We start from the raw sequence: 12412 nt of genomic DNA, 5'->3' as shown, positions 1-12412 counted from the left end.
TCACTTTGTGCATTAAAGATGCTAAAACTAGTCCAATGTACAGTATATACAGTATGTGTGTATGTCAATTGCTAAGTTACCTGAACAAAATGTTTACACATTTAGTTTTGTGTTATGCGCGACAAAGAACATTAGTGTAATATCTAGGGGTGTCACAAGATCTTACAAAATGATAATCACACAATAATAAATTAACTGGATAATTTTCCCGTCGTCAATATATTGCCATGTACATGTGTGTCTGTTTTCCTCAGCTGCCGCCTCCAAACACACAGGTAGAAGATTTACTCTGTGCATTGGTTTCAGCACCTTGGCACATTTGTTCCATAGAACAACATAAATGGAGTGATCCCTTTTGTCAGTCTGTCTCTTTGTCTCTGTGGGTGGCGGCGGGGCTGCTAGCAAACACACAGTATGCAGAAGAGCGTAGCCCCGTGAGGAGCAACACAGTAGATTGCAATATATTGCCATATGTTTTTTCATTGTACTTTTCTTAAAAGTATTTGTTAAGCGCACTGTTTGGCCGTACAATGGCAATAATTCTGGGGTGAGCAAAAGACACCACATAATATGCTCCAGAAAAGCATTTTTTCAGAGAGTAGGAGAGGGCCCAAATGTATCATGTTCTCTGAGGGAAGGCTCACTGTGCCACACTCTGAAAACCCCTGCTCTGCATGACAGGACTGCTTTTTTATTGTTGTATTTTCTACACATCTCCAAACCACCATAAACGATTGATCAAAATATTATTCGAAACACTATTATCTATGCAAAGGTAGATTTTGTTGTGTAGGTTCGCACAAAGCAGTAACTTTTACTTCTGCAGTATTGCTTTAGGTGATGATCATTAAATCACTGTTAAAATCTAAACACTATCAGGAAGTCTTGATATACTCCTGCCAACAAAAATGACTCAATAGCGGTGTCCCAATTCAGAGGTTTCTTAGGTTCCCCCACAAAGGTGTTCTCTGAAGGGTGCAGCCCCTGAATTGGGACACAGCTATTAAGAAAGGACAGGAAATTGCATCATCATCGAAGAACCACATAAAACTGAGCAATGATGTTATTCAAGACAGTGACCGATGACAATACTTGCCAAGTTTATTAAAAGAAAGTCATACAAAAACCAAACAATGTGCTACTATTGGACCATGATGATCAGTGTTTTATGTATGGTTAGTAGCTTTACTTTAGATAAGCAATACTGGGTAAAAGATGAACAATTGACAACATCAGTTTGAAACAACAAACACAAGTATCTATCGCTTCTTTTTGCTTTCTTTCTTTGATTTAGGTCGAATTTGAGACACTGGTCCTTTGGGTTTCTTTGCCTGCTCGGCCACCTTGCCGTTAATGGACTCACTCTCCTCCTACAAAGAAAAGACAAAGAAGACAGCAACAATCAAGTGTCATTTCACTCCCGTTACAGTTGTACCCCCAAATGTAAAAATCTGACATTCTACTGAAAAACTGTAGGGGAAAATGCCTCAAAATCCAACAAAAATATGGACTTTGAATGGCTATCATGCATGTACCTCACTGGAGCTCATTTCAGCGAGCATCACACTATTAACTGTATACATTTAGCTTTTTCTTTGGCTTTTTTGTGTCACTTAGTCCAAAAGGAGGGCCTCAATAAGGAGTATTAAGCGAAGAAGATACACATAACTTAAAGTCCCAAGACTTTTGATCGAAAAGTAATGTTAGCTACTGGCCAGGTTGTATTTCAGTGCAATGGCAGCTGGAGATGAAGCGGCACGTTGAGACAGAAGTTGACCAAGCAGAAGGACTGTGAAGTTTAAGAAAACGTTTATGTCTGGGCATTGTGATCAATGTAACCAATTTAATGTTTTACAATAATTAACTTATTTTTACACTTGAGACATTGTCTGTACAGTCCACCAAGGATGGAGGCAATTTGACTCTGAAACAGATTCATTCAATTCCAGCTTGGAGGGTCCATTGTAATTGCTTCTACTGAAACAGTGGAGTTGCTCTGGTAACGGTGATGGTTTAATTCATCTTGAACATGCACTCAAATTACACTCACGTAACACAATTCTGCATGTCCAAAAAGGAGTAGGACGAAGCAAAGCGTATTTAATCCAACCCCTCATCCGTTACACATCAGTTGCAATACATTCAGTGCATTGTTTGAGTTACTTCCTCAATCCGTTCCACAAGTTGATTCCACACACAGAAATGCTGAAGGTTTTTAGTGTTGTCCCTGCATATAAGTGTTTTAGGTTTAATTTTTCCCCAAGATCATATTACTCCTCTTTTGTTAAGAAGAATTGTTAGACGTTTTAGGGTAACATGTTATTGTCTGCTAGTTGTTTCCCCATATGTCCACACAAAAAGTTAGATTTGGTAATACCAGAGAGCAGTAGAGAGTATGAGTGATTTTTGGTCTAGATTTTTTTTTTTGCTTTATTCAGTATTGAGGTATTTCTTGCCACTTTATCTTGTATATTTTTAATGTGAGATTTCCAGTTCATACTATCTATTACCCTGCCTCTCGCCCGAAGTCAGCTGGGATAGGCTCCAGCATACCCACAACTCTAGTGAGGATAAGCAGCATAGAAAATAGATGGCTGGATGGATGATTATCTATCATGACCCTGAGAAATGTACTTTTGTTTACCCTGCCAATGTCTATGCCGTCAATTGGTATTTGCGCATGTGTATCCTTTTTGCACTTACCAAATAGCATTATTTTAGTTTTACTTAGGTTTAGGGATAATGTTATCATCGAACCATCTTTTTAGTATAGTTAATTCCTCTGTGATTTTTTTTATTAGTTCCAGTGTGCTAGCTCCACAGCAAAATGTGATTGTATCGTCTGCAAATAATACCAGTTTCAAGTCCTTCGTGACTTTGCAGATGTCGTTTATGTATAGATTGAACAGCTTTGGTCCCAGTATTGGCGCATGGGGTACGCCACACAATATGTATAGATTGAACAGCTTTGGTCCCAGTATTGGCGCATGGGGTACGCCACACAATACCTTCAAGCTCGCAGATGTATATTCTCCTAAGTTCACATATTGCCTCCTGTCTGCTCAGTAGCTTTTAACCCAGTTCAAAGCTTCCATATTTTTTTAATTTTGTAATTAGGATATTGTGATTAATTGTAAATACTGCAGCGGCGCACTTTCTACAGTCTATAGCATTGGTCATTTCCTCAGTGATTTCGATTAGTGCCATGGAAGTTGAAATGTTTGTTCTGTATCCTTATTAGCTGTCAGCTAGTAATTCATTCTTATTAATAAATTTGTCCAACCTGTTGTTGAATAGCTTTTCAATTATTTTTGAAAGTTGGGCTAATAAGGAAACTGGTCGGTAGTTTGTGAATTGATGTTTGTCTCCATTTTTAAAGATTAGAACTGCTTTAGCTGTTCTCATTTTGTTAGGGAATTTACCAGTCTGGAATATGCTCTAACTGTTCTATCAGTGAAAAGCAGCAGGCTGTTATTAGTCCATCTGCTGATAATGTCTAAAAATAGAACTATAACAGTAGATTTCATTCTAAATCGAATCTCTGAACAGAGTGCAGTTTTGAAGTATAAAAAAATCTGTAGATTGATCTATCCAAGAACGACACGTCCCTACCTTTTCATGCCCTTTGGAGGTGGGGACAATGATGGCCAGGATGCAGATCAGCTGGAAGATAGCGCCAAGAAAGAGACCATAGCGCAGTAGGCTCTCTAGAAAAGTTGGTTCAGGGACTTCTGGAGGAGAGAGGTCCAGATCTGCAGACATGTTTTGGTTCCTTCAGCAACTTGAGGCACACACAAGGAAAACCGTCAAGTTTAGTTTTCAACTAAAATGCATGCTAGTCAAGTTACACGTGTGTGCAGAAAACACATCATTAGTTAATGGTGTGTGTGTGTGTCCTAACCCTTGTGAAAATGCACATTTACATAAGTAAACACAGCCACACGAAGGTCCATATGCACCGCAGTACTGAAGCACTGAGCAACAAATTCATACTAAACATCTGACTTTACGTTCATATGCTTAAATGTTGCGCTGTCAGTAGTATTTTACAACGCTGCCAGCAGTCCCCTGAACGCAGCAGGGCGCTTAAACTGCTAAAACAGCTCAACGTGGCGCTGAGTATGAGTAAGAAACGTACTTACCAAATGCGAAAATGTAGCTCTGTGTTAATAAATGGTAATGATAGTCAAGCGCAGAATTGATAAAACCAGTGGACTATGAGATAATTTTGGAAAAGATGGCGACACAGATGAAAATAAAACAAATGTATTTTTTTGTAACGTACCTCCGGTTCCTGGGCTGTATCGGAAGTGATGTGTGGATTTGTGACGTACTTCTGGTTCCTGGTTGGTGGTGCTCGGTTTGAAAATGTCGTCCTCTATCGTTTGCCTGTGAACATAGCAGTTATTACTTCGCCTGTGTATGTGATTGTTATTATTTAACAGTTTAATATTTGAAGCTACATGAGACGATATTGATAGTGACGATAGTGTTTTATTTGCTTGTATTTTAATATATTATACAGACGAAGGCGCCTTGCTAGCATGGAGCACAGCTGGCTCTGATTGGAAGCCTCCAATAATACAAACTTTTAGCTAGACAAACACTCAATTGTATCTTAGTCAAACAAAGATGTTTTTATTTTGAAAACGACATAGATAGTTTTAATTGAAAACTACCTACTAATGTTAATAATGTTTCAAAAATAACACGTTCATGTTGAAATAGCATCTTCATTCCTGCCAGCCAAATATTAAAGTGGTGGGAATGTTCACATATTAATTTACGCACTTTAAATGCATAATCATCATATACATTCCCAGATCATTTAAAAGCAAGACTATTCTTCACCTCTACAGGTCCTGACCGATTTTCGGGCATAAAACATTCAGACAACTTTTGCATAATAATCATTCAAAGTCTATGTGAATTAAGACTTCCTGGCAACATTTGTTGTCTACAATGCAGTAGATTCCAGTAGATAACCCACAGGGGTTTTATACTGCTCACAAGAAGTTAGGGATATTTCACATACATTTCAGGATGAACCTAAAATGTACTACTGTATAAACTTTACAAGTGAACTTAATTTGAGCTTCTCTAATTTTTAATGCACATGTCCAACATGTTCAATACTTCTTGTCTGTGAAGAAGTGACAATACCAAATGTCGCACGAACCAACAGTTTACAATATTGAACTTTTTGACAATTTTTCAAATTGTATGAGATACGGAATTTTTTATTAGCTGTATTATAATATTATCAAACTTATTAAGAAAAACATTGTAATATTTCACTCTCTGTGTAGTGAGTTTATAGAATAGAAGAGTTTCACTTTTGAGTTTAACCACTGAAATGCATAACAAAAACTGTAATTCATTTCATTGAGATGCTGTTTTTGGGACTCTGTGGCAAAAATGTTAGCAAGTATTTAACCGCACTCGCAGACCAGTCTGATTGTGTCATGTACAGGACAGAATTGGCCTTCAGGCCACGAATTGAATAGTACCTGAAAAAGGCCTGGATCCCCTTCTCTTACCTTTAAAAATAAGTACACGTTGGCGTAAATTGGCCAACTATTGGCCAATTACTGATTATTCTCCAATGGCTATAATTGGTGGTATGTACAATATATTAGCCATGTTTGTATTATTATTACCAAGATTTTACTCCTTTACGTAGTCATGTAATGTACATAATGCCCCAAAACATGAAAGATGCTACTTTTAGGAATTAAGTCTTTGATGTGGGTCAGGGTTATTCAAAATGTGAGCCCACCCTTAAGACTTAAGGGGAGGCACGACTGCTTGGAACCCCCCCACCAAAAAAAAACCAAACTAATTCAACAATTTTCTAAACATGATAAGCTAACTTAAGTTATATCAAAAGGGCAAAATGCAGTTATTTTTACAGTGAGGATATAGACAGATTCTGGAATGAGCAGAAAACAAAACACAATACTGTAAAAAAAACCAACAGTTTTTTGAGTAGAGGAGCCCCCAAATATTCTCGGAGCGGAGGCTCACTGTACTACGCTTTGAAAACCATTGATGCAGGTGATGATGTAGGCCTACACATCCTCAATTGTTGTTCCTTAGAGTGCATGACGCTGCAGTCCTCCAGCGTCACCGTGGTTGTCTCTCAGGTCTCTTCGTATGATGTCATTCACTGCAAACAGGAAAGAACAACTTTATGCATTCAAGCCTACAAAAATACATCACGTAAAATACATCCTATCCCATCATTTTGAGTATTTACTTCAGTTTTCAATTTACAATTCTGTTAACGCCCACTAGATGTCATTGTTCAACCTCTTTGATTCCTGTACGTCCCGTTGCAAACAAGTTTGGTTTTCATATTAATGTTTTGATTTGAAATCCACCCAAAATATGCTCATAATAAAGTCTGCAGTGTAATGTAATCGCACAGAAGCATTATAAGAAATAACTTGAGACAGACAAACAATTTTAAATTATTATGTAAAGGACATACTTTTCGGGAACGATATGGCAAACAACATTTTTGTGATATTCGATAAAGACTGATGCTATTTGACATCCACACGCACACTAAAAAGCCACACTGCTGCTGTGTTTGCTACCGGTTTGACTGCTTTAATTTGCATGTATGGCTTCCTATTACTGTGACCACAAGGCAGATAGCAAATATTTTGGTCCACATGAAAATGAGGTCAGTGTGCAGGACTTTTATAGACACTTATATGAAATGATGTTGCTTTCTTTGTTTGAAAATGCTGATGGCACCTCTGCACCTCGTGCGTTTTGACAAGTGAAAGCGAGAGTAACAAGACCGGAAAGTGGATAGAGAAGTGCCTCGAAGCAAACCACAAGGATTTGCAAGCAAACCGTTTGTGCCTGCATGCATTTGCAGACTGGACCACAAGAATCAGTCATTCCTGCAATCGTTAGACACACTTCTGTAGCTGTGTTTTGTATTGGGTATACTATACCCTATTTTTTAATTGTGGCTTAAGACTTAATTCTGTTGTGCTTTTTTGTCTGTCTATTGGAACCACACAGACTACACATGACATCGTTAAATGCTGATTATTAGTATCAAAAATGGATATAAGTATATTGTTTGTTAAAAGACGTGATTGCTGACTTTGGAAATAGTGATGTTACATTTTCCCTTTTTGAAAATTGCACATACTCACCATCTTCCAGGTAGACACAGCTGAGGTCTTCCTGTTTGACTGTGAGTCTCTCCTGCGTCCGAGCATCTCGGTTGGCTGCGACCGAGTCAGGGTTAGAGTCTTGGGTTTGAGCCTTCGCATGAATGTCACCTTGGACCCATCTCAAAGGTGGTGACTTTTCCAAAGACTGCACCGCTTGCACGGTACTGTGATGTCTTGTTGACGAATAGGCCTGGAATGTATGGTTGATCTCAGAGCCTTGACTCAGTTTGCCTGAAGGATTTTTGATAGTGACACCCTGGGGGAGCGGGACTACTAAGGCATGGATGTTGGCAGGGTTTGACGGCGTAAGCAAGCCTCCATGTAGTACAGCAGCAGAGTTGTTATAGTAAAGTTGGTTTGTAGGGCGATAAAGAAGTTCAGTGTTGTGGATTATATTGCCAGCTCTTGACTGGTAGAAGACTGGTTGGAAGTCCTGCTGCTCTGTGTCTTTGGTTAAATGGAAGCGTGTAGGGGAAACACTGAAGGCTTCAAGATTGCTTTGCTGCTCCGACCAACAGATGAGCGACTTCGCTGATGTGCCAGACTGAGTTTGGATGTCTGAGTAAGCACACAAATTCAGCTGCCACCCATCCAATGGCTCTGCTTTAATGGCTGAGACACAAAAGGAAATGTGATCAAACACTGGGAAGGATGAGTTGGACGGAGACTATATTTCACTCCATCACATTCAAGACAGATGGCATAACTACCTATCACAGGGGTGTAGATGAAGTGCTGAGGCTCGCTGCGCTTCTTCTTCCCATTGGTGACATAGAAGTTGACTTTGGCTGCATGGCAAATGGTCTGGTCTCGATATGGAGGAACCTCAACCAATAGCATATTCTGGACAGGGGATTGCAACAACAGCAGTGAAAACTTGTAATGCCCATTTAGTACACCACCGCAAACAACTGCACTCACAGCTTGGGATTTTTCTCGGTCCACAGTTGCCTCCACCTCCCAGATTTGCAGGCCGTCTGAAAGCAGTGTTACATACTGTAAAAATGTATTATTTGCATGTGTTTTTTTTAACTTGATTTTTTTTAAGTGTTCAGCTGCTTTTTGTTTCGGATTGCCAACCTGCTGTTTCTACTTTCTATCCAAGTCTAGTCTTTCTTACCACATCCTGTTGACTAAAACACTAAGCCATGCAACTGTGAAGTTGTTTGTTTAGTTGACAGTAACATTTTTTTCCTCACAAACTAGTGTGAAGAAGCAATAGAATCTGATCCTTTCCAGGTAAAAATATACACTAACCACACACTAGAAAAGGTATACAGGGTATATCCCTGACCCTAACCAACTACCAAAATATAAAAAAAGTTGTGCAAGATGTTGTTACCTGGGTGATCTGTAAGCAACTTTAGATGGTTTTCTTTTGTAGATACACCACTTCGTGGTGCCAAAAATGAATGTGATAATGAGCTTCAGTAGTTTACTGTGCATCAGAAAGAGTAGACACATTTCCGATATAGGTAATCCCTCCGTCCAAGTGATGAACATTTACCTTGTGTCTTCTCTGAGAACATCACCCTTGAGTCACAGGTAAAGTTTTGCCCAGTCAGGAGCATATATTGTCTACCGCGTACAGAGCATCGGTCGAGGTTCTGCTTCTTGACCAAAGGGATCTCCTGAGCGGAATGCTGGGCTGGACAAACAGAGCAACTGTAAATGAATAAGAATGAATAAGAACAGTATGGAAATCCTTGACGACATCCTTACAGCATTCAATAGGAAGCGAGGCCACTTGAAGAGACACCAACTGGCCTCCAGATTGCGGTATGTGGACGCGAAACACCAAGCGAACCCGGGTGTTCTTACGTCCCATGTCCGTCTCACCATTCCGCAGTTCAATGTCGGCGTTCCTCAGCTTTAGGATCCCCACGCAGTCGATCCTGGGGAATGTAACAAAGCCTAGACCTAAATCTTGATTTTGATCTTGGCTACTTAGTGCCAGATTCATATTAAAAACTCAGATTAAAACATTAAGTATTTTGAAGAGTGTTGGTCATAGACTGCTGACAAAACAGATCTCATGTAGTGCCATTGCTTCACAGCCACTATAATGATGTACTCTTATAAAATATTATTTTGTTCAAATTGTTCTCAACCATTCCTTTAGTCAAAGTATTTATGGTTGTGGTTGTAAACACCTGAAGGCCTGCTGCAGGTCTTTCTTGGAAAAACATGCTGACACACAGGAAGTGGTGCATGTTATGTTTCCATCAGCAGCAACATAAAAATAAAAGATTCTCGGTAGTATAAGCAGCCAACGCCATTACAGACTGAACACAATTAAGGACGTTTAGAAGAAACTCAACAACCATCTGCGGGCTACTTACACAGCTCTCATGTTGTTTTTTGGCTGGAGAGGGATTTCCAACACTTTGGTCCCTTTGACCATCCTCTCCATGTTTGGTGTGGTCACGGTCTTCCCGGTGATTCGGTGGACCTGGTAGAAGGCATGGGGTTTCAGCAGCCTCTCGTCAGCCGTCCCGATGAAGACCTGCAGCACCAGCGGAGCTGTGCCTTGGTAACCGCGGAGCTGGTGGGCGCAACAAAAGCAGCCTGAAAACTGTCTTAATTATCTGCCAAAATGTTTGTAACTATAGAGAACAACTTTAAAGCAATAAACCTTCCTGTGGGGATGGTTTTGCACAGGCTGCAAGCATGACAAGTGCCAGGAAAAACAGCAGCAACAGCTCATTTATTTATTTGCCAGATCAGTCAATAAAGCTGATTTGTATTTTATGTGTGCATACCTGCTGGTGTGTTTACAAGCAGCTTCAACAAGGCATGTCATGAGCATGAACCTTGTGGGGAGCACTGCTAATTTTAATTTGCATGGATGCCTGTTTTGCGGTATATAAACCATTTTCTATCAGCGGACGGCACAGACAAGAAGTGATAGTGAACTTTCACTGGCTGCTTGTCTGATGTCCATGTGTGGAATAAATCATAGATGTGGATAAAGCCAGGAACCTGGACTTCTGGGTGTCCGCCATTGGGTGTCTTGACAGTTCCGCGGCTGCCCTCGGTTTCATAGTGAGCCCTGTGGTGAGATCTTGGCTGAGGCTGGATCAACAGCTCATACTGACCGGACTTACTGGGCAATGGCCACTCGAGAGAGGGGAGCGGGACTAAGGAAAGGCTTCTTCAGGAGAAAGATAATTCGTCATTAGGAAGGAGAAAAATAATAAAAACAGACCTCAGTGACAACATACCCAAATGCTCCGAGGTGGACTGGATGAGGAGGCCATGAAGTTGGGACTACACAGAAGCTTCCAGTCCCAGCCTCAGCTCCTAACCGGTCATAAACTTCCCTGTACACGCAATCTTGCCTAACGTTTGGCTCATGTGCGCTTCCCCCCACTTCTTGACATGAGTTGAGACTGCGGTCCTCCAGGCCTGTTGTCGTGGTCTGAGTTTGGGTCTGGAACTCATCTTGAACCTGCCTGTGGTGGAGGTGGCCCAGCAGGTCGTAGGCCAAGGGGATAGGACTGGAGCTGCGGGAGCGTTGTTTGACTGGAGTGGTCTCGTGACCGGAGAAGACCTGGTTATGGGTGCGTTTTCCCTGTGGTGAGACAGAACGGGAGCGGCGCTGGACCAGTGGTGAGGGGGTGCCTTGGTGTTGAGGCAGGAGGAAGGGCTCATCGGTGAAGCTGTTACCCGGAGAGCCTCCTGGAGAGGAGTAGGTAGAGGAAGTGTGGATACCCTCAATGTAGTGGCAGAGGTCTAGGGTGGACAACTCTGTGGCACATTTGCCCCTATTGGAAGGAGAGATGCTTGGTGAGGCTGATGGAGAGCATCCTTCTGCTGGCCAGCCTGTGGAGGAGTTGCTACTAGCAGGGCTTGCACACTCTCGGTAGGTCCCCGGGGCTTTGGAGCCAGGGCTCTGCTCCAGGGCCTGAGAGTTTAGGGAGTCCCCCGATGGAGTGATCTCAATCCTGGGGCTTGGAGCTGGAATGATCCCTGGTGTTGTAGCCAAGCCCATGTAGTCAAAGGCCACCTCTGATGATGAACTTTCATTAGCAGGGCTATGAGAGAGGGCATCTTGAACGAACGCAGTGTTGACCACCAGTAGGGGGTGCTGCTCGCCATTATCTGTCAATATAACCAATGGCAGATTAACCAGCAAGGTAGAGAAGGCCATCATTTGAAAAATATGTCATATATGTGTTTATTAGTTAGTAGACTACTTTTTGGTTCAATGAGATGAACAAATAGTGTGATTATGTTTCTGAGTTGGACAGATCCATTGAAGACAAAGTGACTGAAATAGTAAAAATGTATTTTTGTACGCACCCATTATTTTGATCCTCTACAAAATTCACCAACCATGCAAGAAGCTGTTTTTGTGTGCTATTTTGTGTTTTATCATGTTTTAAAATATAATATATATATACCATACGTGTATATATATATTTTAATTTAGACGGCCACTATTCTACCTTAAACATATGAATCAACCTTCCACTTCCCACTTATTGAGGTAAAAACTTTTATAAGCTTCATTTTTTTAAACTGCACTGCCGTCATAGTGAAGTAAAAATAGGGAAGACACCTTTTATTGTCTCCATGTTTCAATATATTTTTAAATAACTAGCTACAAGTAATATGGTTGTTTCCCTTTTATCTTAAAGACAAGAGAATGGAACTTTTGCAATACTGTATTCATCCTCATTATTATTATTATTAATTATTATGATTAATTTGGGAGCAAAACCTCATATTTACATTCATTTTGGTGCAGTAAATATAAAGGATACATACCTTGAATAAAGCCACCAGAAAAGTCATCCACTGGTGGATTATAAAGAAACAAATCTGCAAAGTCCAACTCCTCTTGACTGATGTCAGATGTCATCTCTCCCTCAGTGATTATTTACAGACAAATTTCCAAATAAACTCGACAACAGCAAGCGACAACAATTTAGGATGTGTAGTTTTAGGGAGGTGCTCGATTCATAACCACAACAGGCGACACTGTGACGTGGGTAAAAAGAAAAAAAAAATTACTTCCTGATGACAATCTGATTGGGTGAGTGTCTGTATGTATACAGTATGTGCAAGACTTGATTTTTGACTGTTTCAGTGTTTACTTTGTAGTGAAGTGACCCTTGAATGTGGTGCATGTAGTGACTAGTACAGGATCTGAAAGGGTAATAAATAATGCCGCTATACTGTACAGCAATACCAATAACAAATGATTA

General features: G+C 40.6%; 2 protein-coding genes across 5 annotated transcripts; both read right to left on the bottom strand.

Annotated features, from left to right (window-relative positions):
• Nucleotides 1–1076: 1076 nt before the first annotated feature.
• On the bottom strand, nucleotides 1077–4408 carry manbal (mannosidase beta like). Of its 2 annotated transcripts, none has more exons than XM_054785734.1 (3): nucleotides 4286–4408; nucleotides 3613–3781; nucleotides 1077–1370 (listed from the first exon to the last, which is right to left on the bottom strand). In XM_054785734.1, exons 2-3 carry the CDS (start codon nucleotides 3760–3762, stop codon nucleotides 1260–1262), a joined length of 261 nt encoding a protein of 86 aa, XP_054641709.1. In that variant the 5' UTR covers nucleotides 3763–3781; nucleotides 4286–4408; the 3' UTR covers nucleotides 1077–1259. The 2 variants fall into 2 exon arrangements, with proteins under 2 accessions (XP_054641709.1, XP_054641710.1); XM_054785735.1 differs by lacking the exon at nucleotides 4286–4408 and adding an exon at nucleotides 4143–4282.
• Nucleotides 3610–12120, bottom strand: LOC129186945 (nuclear factor of activated T-cells, cytoplasmic 2-like). 3 transcript variants are annotated; one of them, XR_008572326.1, is made up of 12 exons: nucleotides 11973–12120; nucleotides 10424–11303; nucleotides 10182–10353; nucleotides 9542–9744; nucleotides 8922–9094; nucleotides 8707–8847; nucleotides 8121–8176; nucleotides 7910–8042; nucleotides 7179–7811; nucleotides 6076–6169; nucleotides 4286–4389; nucleotides 3610–3752 (listed from the first exon to the last, which is right to left on the bottom strand). XR_008572326.1 is itself a non-coding variant. In XM_054785732.1 (10 exons), exons 1-10 carry the CDS (start codon nucleotides 12064–12066, stop codon nucleotides 6096–6098), a joined length of 2559 nt encoding a protein of 852 aa, XP_054641707.1. In that variant the 5' UTR covers nucleotides 12067–12120; the 3' UTR covers nucleotides 4544–6095. The 3 variants fall into 3 exon arrangements, 2 of the variants coding, with proteins under 2 accessions (XP_054641707.1, XP_054641708.1); XM_054785732.1 differs by lacking the exons at nucleotides 3610–3752; nucleotides 4286–4389 and having other exon boundaries at nucleotides 4544–6169; XM_054785733.1 differs by lacking the exons at nucleotides 3610–3752; nucleotides 4286–4389 and having other exon boundaries at nucleotides 4544–6169; nucleotides 10182–10350.
• Nucleotides 12121–12412: the final 292 nt, after the last annotated feature.

The sequence above is a fragment of the Dunckerocampus dactyliophorus genome, chromosome 8 (genome assembly GCF_027744805.1).
Source record: "Dunckerocampus dactyliophorus isolate RoL2022-P2 chromosome 8, RoL_Ddac_1.1, whole genome shotgun sequence".
NCBI lineage: Eukaryota > Metazoa > Chordata > Actinopteri > Syngnathiformes > Syngnathidae > Dunckerocampus > Dunckerocampus dactyliophorus.
The sequence above is the reverse complement of the archived record's forward strand: the minus strand, read 5'-3'. Positions and strand labels throughout refer to the sequence as shown.

Bases quoted from the DNA above. Each gene is read 5' to 3' on its own strand.
- manbal (XM_054785734.1), bottom strand. From the start codon at position 3,762: ATGTCTGCAGATCTGGACCTCTCTCCTCCAGAAGTCCCTGAACCAACT. The intron at 1,371-3,612 runs GTAGGGACGTGT...TTTTCTTTGTAG, and splicing joins CCTCCAAAGGGCATGAAAAG to GAGGAGAGTGAGTCCATTAA.
- LOC129186945 (XM_054785732.1), bottom strand. From the start codon at position 12,066: ATGACATCTGACATCAGTCAAGAGGAGTTGGACTTTGCAGATTTGTTT. The intron at 11,304-11,972 runs GTATGTATCCTT...TTATATTGACAG, and splicing joins TTCTGGTGGCTTTATTCAAG to ATAATGGCGAGCAGCACCCC. The intron at 8,043-8,120 runs GTGAGTGCAGTT...TCCCCTGTCCAG, and splicing joins ACCGAGAAAAATCCCAAGCT to AATATGCTATTGGTTGAGGT.